This window comes from Pavona decussata, unplaced genomic scaffold (genome assembly GCF_977016875.1).
Source record: "Pavona decussata unplaced genomic scaffold, jaPavDecu1.1 SCAFFOLD_149, whole genome shotgun sequence".
Lineage (NCBI taxonomy): Eukaryota > Metazoa > Cnidaria > Anthozoa > Scleractinia > Agariciidae > Pavona > Pavona decussata.
Genome location: NW_028145561.1, coordinates 248,180 through 269,731, shown reverse-complemented (window position 1 = coordinate 269,731; position 21,552 = coordinate 248,180). Strand labels below are relative to the sequence as shown.

At 39.1% G+C, this 21,552-nt stretch overlaps 2 protein-coding genes across 7 annotated transcripts; both read right to left on the bottom strand.

Moving 5' to 3' along the window:
• Nucleotides 1-1,325: 1,325 nt before the first annotated feature.
• LOC146466230 (PP2C-like domain-containing protein CG9801) lies at nucleotides 1,326-16,343 on the bottom strand. 6 transcript variants are annotated; one of them, XM_085127632.1, is made up of 4 exons: nucleotides 16,190-16,343; nucleotides 14,263-14,410; nucleotides 4,296-5,340; nucleotides 1,326-3,683 (listed from the first exon to the last, which is right to left on the bottom strand). In XM_085127632.1, the coding sequence occupies exons 2-4, from the start codon at nucleotides 14,304-14,306 to the stop codon at nucleotides 3,222-3,224; spliced, it is 1,551 nt and encodes a 516-aa protein (XP_084983758.1). In that variant the 5' UTR covers nucleotides 14,307-14,410; nucleotides 16,190-16,343; the 3' UTR covers nucleotides 1,326-3,221. The 6 variants fall into 6 exon arrangements, with proteins under 6 accessions (XP_084983758.1, XP_084983759.1, XP_084983760.1 ...); XM_085127633.1 differs by having other exon boundaries at nucleotides 14,263-14,367; nucleotides 16,190-16,342; XM_085127634.1 differs by having other exon boundaries at nucleotides 14,263-14,364; nucleotides 16,190-16,342.
• A 2,055-nt stretch (nucleotides 16,344-18,398) lies between these two features.
• On the bottom strand, nucleotides 18,399-21,544 carry LOC146466229 (uncharacterized). The gene is made up of 4 exons (XM_085127622.1): nucleotides 21,536-21,544; nucleotides 21,275-21,430; nucleotides 19,286-19,345; nucleotides 18,399-18,679 (listed from the first exon to the last, which is right to left on the bottom strand). The coding sequence occupies exons 1-4, from the start codon at nucleotides 21,542-21,544 to the stop codon at nucleotides 18,626-18,628; spliced, it is 279 nt and encodes a 92-aa protein (XP_084983748.1). The 3' UTR covers nucleotides 18,399-18,625.
• Between the last annotated feature and the right edge of the window lie 8 nt (nucleotides 21,545-21,552).

Here is a 21,552-nt window from a genome sequence, read left to right as displayed (position 1 = left end):
CTTGAATTTGAATTTGGGAATGTTGGTTTTTGCGGAGGGGGGGAAACCGGAGTACCCACAGAAAAACCATCAGGGGGAAGGGATGAGAAGCAATGACAAACTCAATCAAATATGGTGTCAACACTCGGAATCAAACTTGGGCTACATCGGTGGGAGGCAAATGCTCTCACCACAGTGCCATCCCTGCTCCAGAAAATACCCCAAACTTTCCGGTTTCAGCATGCAAATTAAACATGGATCGCTGTTTGCATTTACCCAAAGGCTGAATTTTCAAAGGATTTTGTCACAAATTAAACTGCCAGTACAGTGCAGGCAAAATTCCTACAATAATTAGCCTTGGTACAGAAAGTTTAAACCTACAAGGGTTAAGCACACAAAATCCACTGAATCCTTCAAATGTAATTCCAGTATCTAATTTCTCCAAAAATATCACTGCTTGATCAAACATACAAGGTATTTGGTTTTCAGTCTGCAGTTTAAAAAAAATATCCCAACAAGTACCAGACGAAATATATGGAGAAGAGTGACGAGAATCTGTGGCTGTTGACATAATGGGGCTGCACGGGCAACACAGGACACCCAGCCATAAAAGAAATCAAAATAATAAACATTGACATTTAGATGTTACCATGTATTGTAGTTTACTTCTCAAAGTGTTCCATCAAATACTAGCAAAAATCAAATTGTGATGACAGAAATACTGTGATTTTCACTCATATACATCCCCTTGGAGACTGACGGTCAGACAGTGGGGACAAGGAAAAGGAACAAATTTGACAAAGAAAAGTAGTGGAGAAGAGTAAGAGCCCCAGTGGCCTGTGTGCAGGCTCCCAAGTTGGGTATAGGGCAAAGACAAAAAACAAGCTGTGAAAGGGGGCTTGCCCGGCTGGCTGTTTTTGCTTTTCACCCTATCTATACCCCACTTGGGAGCCTGTCCACGGCTAGAGCCCTGGGCGCTTCAGAAAATTTTGACTTTTTTCCAGTTCCCAATATCTGCCCCTGGGTCTCCAAGGATTAGCAATTTCAAGATAACAATGGGCCTTTTAGCAGCAAACTATCATATGGTACAAAATTTACCATGGTGGAGGGCAAGCTACGCACTGGGACAATCCTAAACAAAGAAAATTCAAGTTTGACTGGATGAAGTCACTTCGTTTTAGATGTTCCAGAGTGTATCTTGCTATTCAGCATGGTGGATTTTGTACCATGTGACCAATAGCTGCAAAGGGCCCATTATATTAATTTGGATTTCTAATTTGGATTTCCTGTGCCAGGCAGTGGATGTTAGTTTGAGTTCAACCCCTAGAGAAATTCACACGTTACTCTTGAACTAAAAAAAGCTCTTTTATTGACATTCTGTCAGTTTACATACATACAGAACTACACCTAATTCCTACTGTTCATATAATTGTAGCTTTGCTACGTCACTACTCTACAAAATTTAATGACTTGTAGTAACTTCTGTAATGCTTTAAGCTGATTGTAAAGCTACACACAATGTAGCTTAATCATTTGTAAATTAAAATTTTTCTTAATAAAAAATAATTTCTTATTCTTGTCAAATAGTTAAAAATATCTACTTCATATTATTTTTTTTATCTTTCAAAGTGGATTCAGGGTTCACACAGTCATGGAACGTTCATTAGAAAGTCATGAAATTTGAAATTTGCATTCCTGGCGCGCAGAGTCATGAATATAAGAAAAGCTTGCTTAGGCCATGGAAAAGTCATGGATTTTCAGATTTCTCTTAAAAAATATTTATTAATGTTGTTGTCTTTAGCTGATGATTGAAAAGTACAGAAATTTAGGAAACTTTGTGTCAAGCAGTAGGGCATTTCACTCATTGTCTTCACCTCATTTTGAGATCATGAAATTTTCCCTCCTAGTTTTCTGGGTGAACCCTGGGACAACCTATGATGATTTCGTGTTAAATTATTTGTAACAAAAATGTCTCAGTGTTTCATCAACAACGCATAGAAGAAACCAGCTAGTCATCATCGTGTCAGCATTTAGTTACACTTTCTGTATCATGAGGTAATTAGAAACAATACTACTAATCGCCCTAAAATGGGATACTAAAAAAGTGTAATATTCAAAGAAGCCAAATTTCAAAATGGACAGTCTGAAGGCATGCTACTCCAACATGATTGATGTCTGGGATGGCATCATGAGGAATGAAATGAATTGAATCCTTTAGGTCATTACTTTTGTATGATGTTATTTTGATTTTGATCAATAATAGCTTTTATTAACATTGTTAACATTAAACAAACATTCAGTTATTTTAATTTCCATAGGCTTGATAAGGTTACTAGATTAGAAAACAGTCGAAAAGTGTGCTATATATCATTGCATATCATCATTCTACTTCATACACCGATAGGTTTATTATTAACACACCTCTGATTGATCTGTAAGAGCATTTTGTAATGAATGGGATACCATGTTTTTTTTTTAAAGCTAACAACAAGCATGAGGACGACGACAATGGTGGTTTTGTGGTGGCGATGATGTTGTCATATTTGAGTGCACAAGAAAGCCTTCAATGATGCTGCACCAATCTCTGAAAACCTTTCAATATGGACTTTGAGTAACTGCATGAACTAATTAAGTGATAAAAACAAAATAAATTACATGTACACTGAATTAAAGCAATGCTATTGCTATGCAATGCAGCAATGGGACAGCCTCAAATACTTGCAAATAAATTTTATGCAATCTAAGTATGCAAGTTTACTAGTGTGGTACAGTTCTCTACTGAAAAAGCCTTGAGGGTTTTATTTTAGAGCTTAGTGATTACAGAATTATTGCACACACAAAAACTCTGGCACCAGCATGTTTACTTGTGACAAATTTTGTCGGGAGAGCCTACCTTCCTCTCGCAGAGAAAGGTTCAACAAAGTTTTGCAGTTGTTTCACCACAAAACTGGAGCAAATTACAAAACGTTTGGTACATGTATCTCACAATAAAATCAATTTTCCCACCACCAAATTATGCATCATTAATTTAATAAATTCAAGGCTGTGTAGAAAGGCCCTTGCAAATCTACAATGCTAATACGGTGTATGACAACTTCTAAATAAACTCAGTATCTTGGTTGTAATTATTAAATTTACCTGGATGATTATTCTTTGTAAATGTTATATATTAATTTCTGGTTGAGGCCCTGTGTGGCACTAGGCAAAAAAGGAGATAAGTCAGACGTCTAAGTTCTGGTGATTCAACCAAACAATGAGTACAGTTCAGTGTAAGAGTCACAACTTTCCATTTCATTTGAAGAATTTGAGCCCCTGGAATCTTCTATGTCAGATGCAGATGCCCTTCTGTTGTAGTTGGTATTTCGCCTGATTCCAGAAAATAAATTGAATAAGCTCATTCTGCGGCTGCCGTTAGCTTTCCCTCCTGCAGCCAGTTTCAAGGGATCAGCAGAAAAATGGCCCACTTCAACCGCGACAACAGCAGCATGATCTAATTTTCCTGGCAGCTCGCGCAGAAGCCTGGAAATTTCCTTGTCCCTTGCTCTTCGCAATCTCTGGTTCAATGCAGTCAGGTTGTGATCATCTCGATCAACTTGTTCCAGGTAGCTGCGCTTTTTTTCGGTACATAGGCGCACATGATCAAGAAGTTTGCCACAGACCTCCATAGCTGAAACTTTATCTTCAAGGCCTTCTCTCTGAATAACCTGAGTAAATGAATGCAAATTAAACAAAACCATAAATTAACAAGTAAAACTAACACTAACAAAAAAAAAAACTAACAACAGGGTAGCCACTTTTCATAATGATAAAAATTCCCTGAATTTTCACTGACCATAAATCAGTTTTAAAGGTCCACAGAAGACAATTTGTTTGCCAAAAAAGCCAGTGATGAAGCCACAGAAATCAGTTGCTTCATAAAATGTCTTTCGAGACATGACCTTTGCCAACAAGAAAACCCGGCCGCTAGCCAAAAATAAAATTCCTTGACTTTCCACTGACTGAGATAGAATTTAGTATTTCCCTGAAAAAAAAATTGTTTTTCCTGACTTTTCCCTGACAGTGGCAACCCTGAACAAGTTTGTTACAGCTGTGAAGCTCAGAGCAATGTGTGGCTGAAAAGTGAAATGGCAACCTTAGCTTGGTACATGATGTAGCAATAGCCAATCCACAGAGCTGTTATCCACTGTTGTTTGTCTCTTTAGAAAATGAGTGGGGCGGTATTTCTTATTTTGGCCAAGAGGTAAATGTAGAGCAGTCATGGTAGCAGTTGTAGGTCAAATATAATAAGTAAAATTTAACAGTACATAATTACACACCTCTGTCATGGTATCCAGCATCTTCTTGTGTCTTGCAATGGGAACATCGTACATTTGATACTGAGGAATATCATGATCACTCTTACTAGTACGGTGCACAGAAGTGCCTTCGTTGTCCTCTCTTGATGCACTTGTGCTCTTCAAAATCAAATCCATCATCGAATCAAGGCTACCCGAACGTTTTAACTCAGGAATCTCACAGTGTTTGCACTGTGCAATTACGGGATCAAAATTGTCTGAAACTCCATCGCTTGTAAGGAAGACAATGTCACCGCTATCGACAACTGTATATGAGAATGTCAGGTTGCTCAAATCTGGGTTGTACCCGTCTACTGGACCAAGTGATCCCCCTGGGCAGCGCATGTCTCTTTCCCTGTTATCATAGTGGGAGCCAATGGTCACCTCCTGTACTCCTTTATTCTTCCTGTAGGTAAATGCAAGGCTGTCGCCAACATTGACTACACATAGTCCCCATCTATCACTGGCTTCTAGCTGGCACACCACAGCTACACACAGTGTTGTCATTGTTGCATTCTTTTCCAGGATGCAATCCTGGGCATGTCTAAAGGCTTTGAGGAGGGAGCGCATAATGTCACGAGTTGTCTTTGTTGTGTACATGTGATCGCTTAGATACTGTAGGCAGCCTGCAATTGCACAGCGAGCAGCAAGTCTTGACTTTTCACCCCAGTTCACCCCATCGGCTAATGCTAGGATACAACTGTTTTCTCCAGCAACTACTGCATACACGTCAGCCACAGGATCACCATTTGTGTGATGAGTCACTGGATCACAGTCGTACAACGATGTTCCAATACCATAAGCTCGGTAGTGCCGCTTTGTCCACTCACCAAATGGTTCACAACCCTTAGGGCTTTTAGGTTTCTTTCTGCTGGGTGATACAGGTTCCACAGTAATGTTTTTAATGCCCTCGTCTGGGCCAGTTGCTGCAGCGTAGATCTCATGGTTGGGTGGTACAATTCTTTCACAGGGTAAGTCACCATACTTTCCACTCCAAAAAACTTCATTCTGCTGCTCCATGATTGCCCTGACGGGTGAAAGATAGAAAACCATTGATTAGGAAATTTACTGATGGTATAGAGCAATTTGTCCTCTTCTTTATTTTAACATTTTTTTGAGTTGCATATTGACACAATATACTTACTTATACATAATAGAAGTATGCAACTTACTTACAACACCAGCTTAATTTAAAGTTACAACAGTAATACTTTCTTACAATACTCCTCACTTAGTTACAACAGCAAAAAAGTTTTTCCTTTTGCTTCCAGGGATTAATAACGTTTGGGTTTACTGCATTGGCACTAAATAGTAACTGAGGATTGGATAAGAGATGTAATAGCTTAGATAGTTTACAGAAAAGGAGCATTTTTTCACCAAGTATTGCAGATATTTTCAAAGGTGTATCTTTTTTGTACTTCCTCTCACCTTACGATTGCTACTGTTCTGAGATTAAAGAACCAACCTATAAATTGCAACAGATACACTGAAGGAACCAACAATTAGAATGAAAGCAAAAACAAGCTGTCAAATCAATGAATGGCCATGCAGGTACAAGATTGTCTCAGAGTTATTCACGGAAAAACTGAAGGAGGTTCATTTGCCACTGAAAGGTTGAGTGCATGAATTAGGTTTACAACTATACCACTGCTTTTAGTAACAAAGTTGTATTTGTGTCAACTTACATGTATTAATAATGGTTTTCAAACAGTGAAGGGATATTTAATGTACTACAAAAATCAGACCAACTTGAGAAAGAAAAAAGGGCCTGAAAGTGACCTATTACAATCTGTTGTTGTAACTTAGACTATTTCCCACTACACTTCCTGTGATCAAATTCTTTCAAACAGATGATGCCTGTTAAATAAAACCTCTCCAACTTTTTACATCTACAAACTGAAGAAGTGTTCAATCCCAGCTAAACATTCAATTATAACATTTTGATGGTTCAACAAAGTTACCTAGCATGTTTAGAACGTCAGAACATCTTGTAAACTACCCCACAACACTGGCATGATGTCAGACGACTTTTGGCGAGGATCCATGTTGCGTTTCGACTTATCCTTTTGTAATTGAATACCATAGTCTTATGATGGACAGCATTTTTGTAAACACATTGAAATGTTAATTTAATTTTTTTTTGGTTCAGGCCTAATTTTCACATTGTTGCTGATAATTTAAACAACATTAAGCTAAAAATACAGGGATTTTTCCCCATGAAATTTTAATGTTTTAGGTATTATCTGCATTTCGGAAACACTGTGTACACATCCAAAAGAATGAAAAACTTTGATATACCCAAGTGAGGGAAGCAAGGGGTGACTTAGGGTGCATTTTTTTGGGAGAATCCAAAAACAGATTTGTGATGTCAGATCATTCGGATTACAGTGCATCAAAGGAACCGACGAATCAACTCCCAGAGTGGATTCCTCGGTTCCCTTGATGCACCATGATCTGAATGATCTGAGATCACATATCCATTAAAAACGCACCCTAAGATCTTTTTGTTTTCCGTAGCAGCTTTGTGCGAGGGAAATAAATGTATGGACAGCTAAACAATCTCTCCCTGGCGAGCAAATAACGCCCAATTAGTTTCAATTATTAATTAATTTTTTTCATATTGTAATACACTTAAGAAATGTTATGTAGTTATAAGAACTGTTATGTACTCACTGTACCTGTATCTATAAAACTTCTAAGAGGAAACGAATTCAAGCTTCTTGGGATCTAAGCTTATTTCACGACAAAATTAACTTTTGCAAGCTAACACAACAGAAAATGAAAATGAAAGTGCATGTATAAAATCCCGTGTTTACTGTAATTTGATTCACAAAAGCTTTTGTCGCGATCGCTGAAACAACAAGAACACAGGTCACGACCTTTTCATTGTAGTTTGCGAATCATAAGACTTAAGTTACGGTAAATTCAATCTCACTTACAGCATATTCATTAATTTGCCCTCTTTTAAGTGTTAGTGAAGTTATAAGAGAAAAGGGACCCAAGTCTTCAAAACTTCAGCCTAATGGCTGCCGCACACTAGCCGATTTTTCGTCGGTCGACAAAAACATCGGCTTGTGTGCTGCGGGCTTAATTGACCCTTAATTAACATTTTTTCACGTTTAAGAAACTTTTGTCAGAATAACATGATGATCAACAGATCGACTCGATGTCGATCCAAAGGTCACGTACACGGATTTCAAACGATCGAAGGAAGAGGAAATGGCTTACAATTTCTTTCCCTAGAGAAGAGGGCACTGCATACACAAACTCAGATCGCGTGTACACGGTAAAAGGCTTATAAAAGGCATATGATGAGATCACTTTCACGTACAGGCCCACAAACAGCTAGCACACAGCTGTAGCACAGAAGTATGTATGGCTTTAGATTGTACGTACGGTTCCGCTGCAGCGCGGTTTTAACCACGTTCGTACATCCTTAGAAGCCTAATTTAGACGCAGATCGTTGAAGAAATGCCCTTAGTCACTGCTGACATTTCATACCTCATTGCCTCGTCAAATTTCCTGCCATAGTCTTCTTCGCCCTCCACCGATTCTTCGTCATCTGAGTCGCTTATGATTCCACTGTCGGAACTTTCAGTATAATCAATCTTGCTGTTACTCTTTTTTGAAACGAAGTAAACACCTTCAGAGTCGGCCATGTCGCTGGCTGTCTTATTCTCTCTCAATGTTTTTGTCCTGTAGAATGACTAACATCGTGCCTAACACTTTGCACGTCTTATGCAGCCAACATCACATGACGAGAATTCACGTGATGTGTTTGTCATATACCCTTTACGTAAATGCGTGACGATTTGGGGGAAAAGTTGAGTAATCGTTATTTCGAAATCTTTCCTTGGCTCCCACTCTCTGACAAACACTGTCATAGCATAGTATTTCCATCTGCTCTCTATGGTTTTTCGCTCTCTTGCAAACGCCTTTGCGGCAAATCAAACCGGAGCTGACACACCATACGACGCACCCTTCCCCTGCCCCGCTTCTCAAAACATGTGAATATTCATGCGCGAGTACCAGACGTACTCTCTCGCGATGTCACCACTGGTCTCCCCGTGAAAGCGAATAAACAACAAAAAATATGTGCATAAAAGGCAATGATTTGGATTTGAACGGCTTTTCTTTTTCTTTTGAGAAGTATTCTTGAAAATATAGCCTCTTTCGAGGTAAATTGAGTTCTGATGGAAATAGGAAAACACGTTGCAAATGGAGCTTAAATGGATGTCAAAACCAAATTTTTTCTCATAAAATGTAAATTATCCAAAAGTTATTCACAGTAAACTTGACCCATCTAGTCGTGACGGGGCATTTTTTTTATTTATTTATTTATTTTTATTTTATTTTTTTTCGCCTTCTATGGTCAGGGCGAGGGTGGGGGACGGAGCGAGGTGGGACTTCTGGTGGCGTTTCCGTTCAGGTCCGCAACAGGAGATATGACCAGATATGACATCACGATGACGAAGAGCCGTTTCATTTTGGATTTCTATATTTTCCCAAAACTTCAGAAAACCGCGTAAAATTAACCGACTAAAGCCTGAATCTAAACACATGCATGCTACCGTAAGAAAGTTCCTTTTTGTTCATTAAAAACCGAAAAAAATCCAATTTCTGAAAAGCCTGTCAGACAAACTTTGATTGCCATTGCAACAACAATTCAACGACAGAACAAACCAGAATGTTCTAGATAAATTTCTGGAAAAGTAACTAAAGTTGGTGGCGTTTGCTCACTCCGCACGGGGAGTATTCACCACCAATTAAAATTTTTTATCCCTATTTACGTGACAAAATCAAATCTTGTAATCTTGAGTGACAACCTAAATGAAGCGTACTGGGGATTGTTCACGCAGAGCCGGGAGGAGAAGGGAAGGATGCAGCCCCCACTGTTTTTCCTCACACGGGACTCAGCCAGCGAGGCTATCACCTTGAGTGACCGATGTACAGGAATACATTATGGTATGATCTTTTAAAAAAATTTAACCTGCTCGACTGTCTACAAAATTTTATCAGTTTAAAAACTTTTCTTGACCAACAGATAAATTTTTAAATAGAAGGAAGATCCTCGCAGTAGGAGTTAATGAGAAGACCATTTGTTATTCTAAGGCCTTGCACACCATTTTAGACATTTTGCAAGCACGGTCCGACATCCGCTAAATACTCAGAAATCTCTAACGGTCGGCACACACGAGGGGACCAGTCGCAGGGACTTGTTTCAGGGACTAGTCCGCTGTAGGGTTTACACGATGGAACGAGTCGCGGGTAATTGTCCCACGAACAGTTCACACGCCGGGACGACCATAATTTGAGAGGACAAGTCCCGGGGGCTTGTCCCACGAATTCAAACATGGTTTGAATTCGTGGGACAAGTCGCAGGGACCAAATTCTGGTACCTGCGACTAGATTTATGGATGAAAATGGGTAGTTCACACAAAGGGACTTGTCCCCGGGACTAGACGCGGGAACTAGTCGCAGGGACTAGTCCTTTCGTGTGTGCCGACGGATGTCACAATGCCCGAAGAGGGGAGGGGGAAGGTACTTCTCGAAATTTTGGGGGGCGTGCCGATCGGTTCTCCAAACTCTGATCCTATTTTAGACCAAACTATGTATTTTCCAAAGGCCGTTTTCAAACCCGGGCACTAAACCCACAGACCAAAATGGTGCTCAAAAACCATGAAACAGACAGCAAGCGCGAGGCACATAGTTATAAAGCTAATACAAGAAAGTACTCTTCCATCCCACCGCCAGGGATAATAACGAAGAATTTGATCAGCAAAAACGTACAATAAACGAATGCAGAATATACAGTACAGAATATGGGCATGACCTGTTAAGGGAGGGGTTCGGTTCCTTCTGAAAACTTAGCAGTACGTTCGGACTTTGGCTCTGGAAATGAAATCGATAATCAAATTCTCATTTCCCACTAGGAAGGTTCGAAAGTATCAGGCCGTCAGTGTTTGATTCCCTGTCAGTCTGCAACTGATCTGGCCCCGGTTGTTTAAAGAGCGGATAACGCTATTCAGCGAATAACAGTGTATTCCAACCAATACACTTTAATTATCCGCTGGATAGCGACTTATCAATTATCCGCTGTATAAAGTTATCCGCTCTTTGAACAACTGGGACCTGATTGAAACACGCCGGCTACAAGCCAAGAAGGATTTCATCGAAGCCACAATAAAATTAAAACTTGATATAAGGTCAACTTGTGTCATCAGTCTCAGGGCAATCGCGAAATAATAAAGAGGAAAAAAAAACATGCAGCGCGTTTTTAATTTTAGCGATCTACAACGCTGCTTTTTTATATTTTCAGGCTTCAGGTAGTTTTGGATTAGTTTGGACTAGACCGCAGGAAGAAGGACTGTATTATAAAAGGCATTGGACTGATCACAGGATTGACACGAGATAAATAACGGGGAAAAACCATGCTGCGGGTTTTTTTTATTTTTAGGAATCTGCAACGTTGCTTTTGTTTAATTTCCAATTGAGCTATCAAGGTAACTGGGAGGTGGTATAACAATGCCCTGAACTTAAGTTTAACAAAATATGGCAGGTTTTTACTTTCGTTTAACTATTACGTGCGCGCGGACACACATTTGGCTTAATTAACGTGCCAAAATAAAACAAAAGACAATGGCCTGCTTAAACGGGAAAGGCTGAGCACCTTGATAAATCTTTCTTCCTGTTAGGCAGGCCAGATAAAGTTCATTTATCTCGCGTTGTTTTAATTAAGCTAAACATTTAGTTAATATTATGTCTTGTTATTTGGAAGACACACGGGCCCAACACTTTTCTGGGAGTCGAAAATTAAAGCATCTCATATTACGTTCGGAATACAGTATTAAACTTCCGCACTCATGTATGTATCACTCACAAGGGAAAATGCTTCAGTTTTCTAATCAGTGATGTTTAGTATTACTCTACAAGGCTATGACAAATCAATTATTTTGTCGAGTGGTTTCTATGCTAGACGGTTATTTGGAGATACACAGCTATATTTTATTCACTTGTAACGAGAACAAATTTCGCGTCACCTGAGTGTGTAAACTAGCGTGTGCACTCCTCGTTTTTGTTGTTGTTCTTAACCCTCCCAAAGCAACAACTGTACGTTTTCGCTCTACAGTATGCAAGTGTTTAGCCCAGTTTAGCCACAATCGAAGTGCTTACTAATCGATATTTACGCTAACGAGAATTCTTTATGATCCGCGCCTAGTACTTACCTAAGTCCGGGTGATCGCTTAATAAACAGTCTGCTTTTCAAAAATCCATTTTGGGATCCTAAAAGGTACATCTCGTCAATCTTTAGAGTGTTAGGGAGAGGTGTTTTCCCTGGGGAAGCCATTTGTTTCTTTGCTATCCTTGTGACAATGAGCTATGCATACAAATACAGCTCGATGCGTCATAGATTTACGGTTGTTGCAACAATTCATGAAACATGATCCGCACGTCTGACACATTTATTAAGAACACGCAATCACGTAACCATTACTTAAGTCACGCAAAGCAGGGAAATTTCGTGCTCAGAACTGCCGAGATATAAGTTCTGGCAGAGGGTAGGCTAAACAGCATACTAATTATTCCGAAGTATTATCGCATGGGGCACAATAATAATTAATTTGTTAATCAAGAAAACAGAGTACATCGGTCAAAACACAAATACAAGGGCTGTTCATCGCAAATTTTGTAGACATTCTCCGTCTGTAGAAAGATTCTTTTATTCATTCGTTTTAGAAATGATTCCATTCCAAACAAGTGAGTTTCATGACCTACCTAGTTTAGCATTATTGCTATTATATATTATAATATAGTATTACTTGAACATTGCGTGCTTCAGACTCCCTTGTCCAAACACGATCTGTGCAGTTTGTCAACAAGCAGAGTTAGTCACATGGGGTCATTTGTTTAAAGGTTACCGGATGTTTCAAGAGCGAAATTTTCTGGGTTTTATTTTGTTTGACAATAAACGCACCGACTTAAGGACGGTGCCTACTAACAGCGAAGTATTTTTGCGCAGTTTATCACTATGCGGGAAAAGCAGATCTTAGTAGCGGCTGTTGAAATCCGAAAAGAAAATTGGGGGCAACTACGCATTGTTTAGAGGCAACTAAGCAACAATTATTCTAAAAAGCAGCAAAATACAAAGCAATGTATGGCGCTTTTTTCTAAATTGAAGCCTTACAGTTATCTCTGAAAAATGCATGGTTACCCCCAATTTTCTTTTTGGATACCAGAATCACTTGCTAAGTTCTGCTTTCTCCCGCCGCATAGTTTTAAAGCGCACAAAAATATCCCTGTATTAGTAGGCACCACCCATAGGAAACCCGAGTATCTCGAGAAAGTATTCTCAGATACAGGGACCACTGCCCAGACCAATCCCTATGGATATAAGCTCCTCTTTCTCAGGAAAGCGTAATTAATCGTGAGGTTTCCTTTCTTTAATATTATCGGTCCCAGCTTCTCTTGCCATCTATACCATACGGTGACACGAATATCGACGCAGAACGTAACTAAAGGGCTTGATTTAATGAAAACTTTAAAACTCTTAATTTAAATAAATCATTGTTCTTTCTCTCAGTTCTGTAAATATTGTTTGTAACCGCTGCTCGCCTCGACTAGCTCTTGGATCCCCTATCGCTAATTGCGAGCAGTGCACATTTCTTGCAAGATTTATGTCAAGAATCAATAAACTGAACCGGGAACTGAACTGAACTCTAAATAAAATATTAATAAAAGATGTGTTTGCAAGTTTCATCAGAGGAATCTTAGTCAAAAAGATGGAAAATTCCTTAACAGAAAGTCGTTTGTTTTGTTGGTTTGTTTGTTTGTTTGTTTGTTTGTTTACCACTTTCACGGGCTAGCCTTTGTTACTGAATTTAAGAGCTTGCTAGTTAAATCTTTTAACGATCAGATACTTCCAGTGTCCTAAATTTCTTATAGTACAACTTCACTAAAATAAGACGCTCTTGTCTCAGTCACCTAAAATCAACGTCCTTGGAACATATAAGTGAAGAACAATAAAGTGGTAGGCCAAACGTAAGCGTTTCTTGGTTGTTGTTGTTATTATTATTTTTTCAATAATTCAGGTATTCTCACAAAACGCTGCATCTGGTAACCAAACTACAATGCAGCCTCGATCAACTGCTTCTTGATCAGTTCATTTCTTCATATCTATTCAACAACCAATCTAAGTTGTCACTGATCGAGCACGCGCACCATGAACTCGAGGACGTAATATACCAAATGTTTCATCCGACGTCCTAATATCGAAATTAAAAGTGTTTGGAAAACGGCTGAAACGCCTTTTCAGTTGTTTGATACAGCTTAAACAATTAAAAATTCTTGAAGAAGTTCACAGCAAACGTTGCCCAAATTCCATGTTAATTAAGATCACATTTCCGCCGAACTCTCCTTCACTGTAGTTGTTTCCTTTATTTTCTCTTCTTGATTTTTTTAATTAGTTTGAGAAAAACACATACAATACGGACGGAACTAAACTCTTCTCACGAGTGAAACTCGTGACAACAAGATAAGGGTCAAACAATGCCGGTCTGAGGTTACACTGGGTGACAATAGCTGAAAGAGGCTTTTCGAACTGTCTGGTTCGGTTACCCCGAGACTAACCCCCCCCCCCCCTCCCCAACCCGAGTTACCCTGGGCGAGCTAACTTTTCACTCATTTCTACAAATAGTTCTACCAACCGTTTACATGAACATCTCAACTCGTCTTCAGGTGGGCGAGACAACTCGAGGGTGGGGGGCGGGGACGGGGGCGAGTTGTCTCGTCTAACGTTTCCTCGTATATCCTGAGTAGCTATAGCCGTGAGCATTAGGATAATCTGTGGTTGTTAGAAAATGCTACCCAGCTTAGCTTAGCGGTAACCATAGAATATTTAAACTAAAATCCTTTGTAAAACATAAAAAATAATAATAATGATAATTCTTACCCGAAACTGTTCTTTAAACCTTGCCACAGGCGACACAGCCACATTACAAATATTGTTTTGACGGGTTGATAATTTCAGTTTTCTTCCTTCGTCAATGAGGATCTGCTGGAATCACCACAAAGGCAAATTTTCTTTCATTTTTGTTATTCTGAAAGCAGAACATTCATCGATAATTTTGTGAAAATATTTTTTCATCTCTACCTGCTGAAGTGCGTCAAAACAACGCTTCTGATATCTGTTTTCAACTTCCTTGTCAAATACAATCAACAAAAGTTTTAAAAAAGGAAAAATCAGCCTTATCACGTGACTTCACGGAAGTAGCAGACACTTCCGTACCTACGTAATAACAATTGCATTTATATGCTGATTCACCAGATGAACTGACAAGGCAACTTTTAAAATTGGATAACTATGAAAACGCTGCTGATGTAATGTTAAAAACATTTTGGTAAATTTAAAAGTTTTATCAGCCAGTATCTACAGTAGTTTTGGTATACAGCTTTGCTACGGCCGAGAAGCCAAATAAATAGTCATAGCCGTCACAAAAAAGAGGAGAAAACCCGCGAGGTTGCATGATATTTCTGTCTTCAAGCGGTAATTTATGTACGTCAGAACAGCGGGTGAAAATAAACTGAAAATACGAACTTTCGAAGCCGATGTTTGTCACGGTGGGTAAATGATCAACGAATAACATTTTTTCCTTACCTCAAGAAAGTTGAACCTCGATTTAACGAACCTCTATATAACGAATTCCTCGATATAACGAACGATAATTCTTCAGCCTGACCTTTTAAAATGTATGGCGCAGAACCTCGATGCATCAAAACAATTTCCCTTGTCCGACTTGGCGTCGAACCTCTCCAGTCCTGATCGGGGAATTGCCATTCGATGAAAATTTGGCGTGGTACGAAGCTCAAGCAACAAACTTGTTTATGAAACAGGTAATACAAGTTCCCGATTTCCGTAACATTCTTGCTGGCCATTATTGAGGTAAGGGTAATACAATGACAATTGCTACGTCGGAACTGAAGGTGGCCGTTTAATGGAGACAGATTGCCAGTCGGCTGGTTTACGTACGTTTACAATAAAAACTGAAAATAATTTTCCTCTGCGCTGTATTAAATGCTGTGTCCTTTTTTCCCACATTGTTTTACTGTTATTTCAAAGGCAAATTTGTGAAAGCTAGCAAAGTTTAATCTTTTCGGATTTTTTGGCTGAAAATTTTAAGGACCCCGAATTTCTGAGCTCTTGTCGGCCTTTCGAAAATGCTAGCTGACCAGTATTCCATAGTTAAAACCGTGACATATTTGCCCCGGAAATCCGAAAACGAAAGACTTTAGTTTTTCAGTGTTAAGAAAGTTTGACGTAACAGTTTTACCAATAAAATGCTATAGTTTAAACCGAATTTCTGAGGCTGGTAAGGCGTACGTGCGCGAGAAGCGAACGTAAACTTCCGGGAAGAAGAAACAAAAACTAGGAGGAGGTTGTTCTCTGGCTCTCTTGGAAAGGAAACAACTTCTCCAAGCAGAAATTCCACCAAAACGAAATGGGCTCTGGCAATTGACCGAGGTTCAACTGTATTATGATGTTAGAGGTTCAACTGTATTATGATGTTAGAGGTTCAACTGTATTATGATGGTTTTATGAATCGTGCGACGTTTTAAAATACGAAGAACAAAAATCCGAGAAGGAAAAACGGTGTCTTACATTTTTGGAAAATAATCAGTACCATCTTAACTTTTTCTTGAATACTGCCGCGAGGTAAAGCCGGATATCGGAGTGTATAATTCTGTGTAACGCGGGCAAAGGATATCAAAGAAACAGAAGAAGTGGTCAAAATATAGAAATTATAATGGAAGCTAAAAGGCAATGATTATTGTCGATATTTAACTAGTGTAACAAGAGTTGAATTCGCTGAATGACTTACCTTCAGTTGATTGGTTATTTGACGGGCGAAAACATCAAAACGTTGCCATGATCACGACTCTTTTCAGCGTTCATTTTTTGCATCGAATGACCAAGCAAGATTATTATGCGTTATTATTCATATTTACAGCTTAGTTCATTTCCGATCAATATAACAGCACAACGAAATTTTGTTCTCGTGTTGACAGTGCCATGGCATTTGATGACGTCAGCATCAAAAATTTTGCTTTTGAGCACGTCCCAATATTGACCGTGGCTAGGGTCTGGCAAAGTGTGGTTTTCTTGAAGTTTGTGCCAAGATTAACAGCAGACCACAATTTTATACGTGACAACAATTAACCGCTATCTAAACTGCGACTGTATACTTTTGGTTTTGGTTTTGGACGACACATACAGAGATCGTGACAAACACACCGGCTCTGCACGAGCATGGCGGCACTAACAAACACATACACTCACTGGGCAAATATCAGAAAAATACCCGCTCAGACAAAAACACTCATTCAATGGAGATAAAGCGAGCAATATATTAGGACTCCTCAAAACAAAGAAAATGATGTCGTGACATGTAAGGAAAGTAATTTCTTGGATTATTGGAAAATCTAGGGAGGTTTATTTTAAAGTTGACTGTTATCAGTCTTTTGCATGCAGTAAGTTGTAGCCTTCTACCCAACTCAGGGGCTCTTTGGGCTCGTCACGCATTCCTCCCCTACTGATGTTGGAGAGGAATTGCGTGACGAGCTCAAAGGGGATCAACGTATGAGGCTATTAGCCCTATGGAAGTTGCCTCTTTTTAAAATCGCCTAGACAATTGCTTAATTGTTATACATTAAATCGTGAATTAGTTTAGTTAGCAAATGGAGCAAACGCTAAAAGGAGCTGGGGTTTTTAAGGACTTTGGGTCAAGAGGTCTGACGAGAGAAGAAAAATGTCACCTGGTAAGTGGATGAGATACGTGAGACTGGTCATGAAACCCTGCCATGACAACAATGGCGCTGTAATTTATGTTGGAACGGCCGCGAGATGGAACTTGCGATCGAAGAATGTCCAGATCGGTTACAATGGATAATATCACCTTGACTGAACCCAAAACTATCACTGAAGTTATTTTGAAGCTGATTATTGCTTATGTTGGTGATTTTGTATACTTAAGAGCTGGTTATTCAGTTTCATGTTAAAGAAAACAAAACAAAACAAACAAACAAAAAAAAAAGACAAAACGAAAAGCGACAATTAAAGTTGTAATTAAAAGATTTACCAAGGACCTTAGTAGGTCAGATTTCTTTGTCTTTATGTCTTCATGACAGTAAACAAAACAAGTTAAAAAGAAAATTTGACTTCTGTTTCTCTTCGCGTAATTCTGTGTTTCTTTACGGAACCCTAAACGAGACCTTGGCGGCTTAAACTATTGGCCCTTTGTCCAGAGCACCCTAAGCGAGACCAAAATCCAAAATTTACACCCCTAAGCGAGACGACGAGCATCCCCGTCTGTTTCATATGGGAGTCCCCCCACGGGGCGCCCCCCACCCCTTTTTTGATGAAAAAGTCTTAAGAACGTTTCGAGTTTGCAATAAGTAGTTTCTATAAGGTTTTTGAATTTTTTTGTAGCAGTTTGGTTTCAAATAGAAATAAAGATAGTGTCATTTGAGGCCAAAAATTGATAAACGAAATAAACGCCCCCTTCAAATTAGCGTCCCCCCCCCCCTTCTCGCTTTAGAAAATTAAATAAGCGCCCCCGACGCTAATTCGAGCATTCGTGGTAGTTTCTTTTGAAACTGTGGTGCTGCGTCGATGGGGAGTGAAAACAAATGTTTGCTTTTATCAACAGAGTTGATAAGGTAATTTGGCCCCAGTAAAGAGATTCGAGTGCTGACGTTTCGAATGTTAGCTCTTCGTCAGAGTGAATCTTTGTAATGGGTTATTCATGTCTCCATCTTGGAGGCCGAGCGGTAAATTGTGAGCTGGTTAGCAAACCAAGCTGGTAAGAAGAGTGTTCACACCAGCCAGCTCACAAACCATGGCTCCATCGCCAAGATACTTAAAAATAACCCCCCAAGCCTTCTTGCAAGTTACTGTTAGTGTTAATCGTGGAATGATCCGACCATTGGCTACATCATAAAGAGGCAGAAAACAGGGCAATTGTAAAAAACAATATTTTATTGGGACAGAAAACAACAACCTTGCTCTTAGCCTGTCAACCTTTAGTCAACGATTTGCCCCAAATTGTCATCACACCTGAATTGTGAAGGTAAACAGTCCAATACCTTGACTAAATTTACACAAGACTTGAAAAATATTTCCATGATTTTAAAACTGAAGGGATTGTTTATGAACTTCATGAGGAAGAGTTTTTGCATTTTAAAACAAGATCATACTTATACTATGAGCACAGTACACCTATAATACAATCAGCAAATAAGACCAAAACAAAGCCAGTTTATTTGGACCACTTGATCAGCTGGTAATCATCAGGTAAACTTGGATCATCTTCCTACAGTGAAGAAATGAAAAGATAAATGAAACATTCATCATGTGGTGTGATAAAAAAGTGGTCCTCTTCTCAAAGTGGCGAGGACTCTATTAAATTTCTTGGTGATCTCATTCTACAAAAAAAAAATTGTTGTCTCTTGAAATCGTCACATGTGCTTTTACCTTCAAATTAAAGGACTGGGGCATAACCACCTTTCGTTATGTCTCTCAAATAGTATGCGCGGTGTGATGAGGTATGTCCAGAAATGCACGCTAATGAGATTCATGAACTGTATGATAGACATCACAAGGTGTCCCCTACCCTAAATTCTTACTGAAACACAAATAATTCTGTCAAACATGAAGTCATTTGAAAATGACAGAAAGGTCTGTCTTATATAGTGTTAGGTGCATTTCTGGAGATAAGTGAAAATGCTCTTGGCTACCAGCATACACTCCCAAGGATTGGGGGCACTGTTCAGCTGTTAAATCAAAGGCTATAGTAAGGTTTTTGTTATGATTTTGAGAAAGAGGAAAAAACGTTTCAACAGGTAGGTTAAAAAAATTGTTATGATTCTTTGATTTCTTTGTATTTTATTGGAAATATGTGATACAGACACCATCTTACCTTGGCATATTTGCAAAATCGTTGAGAAGGGATGTGTCTGTAAGGCGGCACATAGCGTCTCTGATGGGAATAAAACAGGGAAAATTAGTAAGTGCATAACTCAAATTGTCCTAAGGGAGGAGTCATTTGAGTCCCTGTATGAAATGTATGCACAATACATCTAATATTACCATTATTAAGTATATACCAAACAAATGGATGATATATTTCAAATCCTCTGATTGGTTTCTCGAGCTCCATAAAGTATTTGTTATTCACCTTTTAGCATTGTCCTGAATTTCATGCATGAGTGTCAGAAATAAAATGACTACTTAGGGCTGTTTATCCACTTGTTTGGTATGCAGCTGTTTAGACAAACGTTGTCCAAAAAAACATACCGTATTTACTCGAATAAGCGCCGCGGCGCTTATTTAATTTTTTGTGTCTCCTGTACGGCGCTTATTCGAGGGCGGCGCTTATTAGAATGCTCATACCACAAAGCCAAAACATTTTGATTGTACAAGCAAACGCTGACAATCTCCTTACTGCAACAGTTACAGGGAAGAGAAAGAGGGAGGTTGGGCTTGCCCAACCGGCGAAGTTTACAGCCTTCATGCAAGAACAGCTGAAGAATGCGAACATTTTGAAGAGAGAACTGAATGAAAGAGCATCTTGAGATATACTCACTTCGAACTGAAAAACATCACTATTGATGAAAATAAATTCCCATTGCTGGCTTAGAACCACATTGCAGCGATTACAGTGTATTTTTATCATCTTATGGAAATACTCAAATAAGCGCCGCACCGGAGCTGCGGCGCTTATTCGCGGGCGGCGCTTATTAACAATTTCCCTCCATGTGCGGCGCTTAATCGAGGGCAGTGCTTATTTGAGTAAATACCGTAAATGCGAATGCGACAGTGTCAAAAGGTAGTCTGGGAAATATCCAATAAATTTCAACAAAAGCTTAGAATCCACATTACCCGCCACCTCAAGTCTTCGCTGTACGGTTAAAGCATTATGGATTCTGAACTTCTGTTTAAATTTATAGGGTATTTCACAGACTACCTTTTAGCATCGTTGCATACACTTTTACGCTTTTTTTCGACAACCTTTGTCAAAACAGCTGTATACTACAACAATGTTATTCACTTCAGGTGAATAATGGTATGCCAGTATATTTAACCTCGGCACTTCACACCTTGGTAGATAACCACCACTATCCACCTCCACTGAGGTGAATAATAAACAGTACTGTTAATGACAATCCATCAAATACCAATATTTTCACTTGCTTGTGATTAGTCAAAATGTAATAATTATTAGTAATATTATATGATGCAATATCCCCGACTCAAACTGGAGATATTTAGCAAATAAACCCCTTCAGGTGGCTGGTATGTCGGATGATAATACCCGAGGCTGAAAGATTGTCTGAAAAATGAACACATGGCTGAGAAGCGAACCTTCAAGGGCAACTGTGAAATTTTGAGGACCATCTTTCAGACTGAAATGTTTCATTTTTTTCTGAGTAAACTGAATCCCATTCAAGCCTGAATTTTTTCAAACTTTCTTTTTGCAACTGCTAAGTTGCATAAATAGCTTTGAGTCTAGGGTCTTTCTTTTCCATTCATTGCGTTTGACAAAGGAGAACTCACATTAATGGCATCCCATGGGTCATTTACGATGTCCCACAGGTATTGGTCTGGATGCCATACGATTGCTGGGTTTGGGCGCCATCTTTGGGATGGGAAACTGTTACAATACCAAAGTACTTTACTAGATTTTACTTCACAAGAATGTAACTAATAATTTTTCTAATTAGCCACTAGGAAATGAAGATTGTTGTTGCTGTTGTTGTTGTTGTTGGTGACTGACTGATGCATTACCTGTGATATTATTACCGAGATCGATATGGGTCAAGTGTGGGGATGGACTCTACTCTCAACCTACATCTGTCTTGGCTTGTATCATTAATGTCAGTTGTCATTAGGTTAAATTGTTATTTACCTCTAAAGACCAACTGATGAAATGAACCGGTATGCACAGTCCAAAAATGATTCCAAAAGCTATAGCTGTGTTCCTCTTCCAGTTACGCGGATTACACCACCATCCACCGGCGGGAGACCATACATACTTTGGATAATCAAACTTCTTCACACCACCCTAGTTGATAGATAAACAAAACAACGATTAAACTAAATGCTCATCGAATTGAAAGTAAGAATTCTTCCTCAAAATCGACAAATTTTCAAGGAAAGCTTCAACTACACCAACCATTTCTTGGT

Bases quoted from the DNA above. Each gene is read 5' to 3' on its own strand.
- LOC146466230 (XM_085127630.1), bottom strand. From the start codon at position 7,972: ATGGCCGACTCTGAAGGTGTTTACTTCGTTTCAAAAAAGAGTAACAGC. The intron at 5,341-7,814 runs GTATGAAATGTC...TTCACCCGTCAG, and splicing joins AAATTTGACGAGGCAATGAG to GGCAATCATGGAGCAGCAGA. The intron at 3,684-4,295 runs GTGTGTAATTAT...TCATTTACTCAG, and splicing joins TGCTGGATACCATGACAGAG to GTTATTCAGAGAGAAGGCCT.
- LOC146466229 (XM_085127622.1), bottom strand. The intron at 19,346-21,274 runs GTAAATAACAAT...TATTCCCATCAG, and splicing joins TCATCAGTTGGTCTTTAGAG to AGACGCTATGTGCCGCCTTA. The intron at 18,680-19,285 runs GTAAGATGGTGT...TCTTCACTGTAG, and splicing joins GATTTTGCAAATATGCCAAG to GAAGATGATCCAAGTTTACC.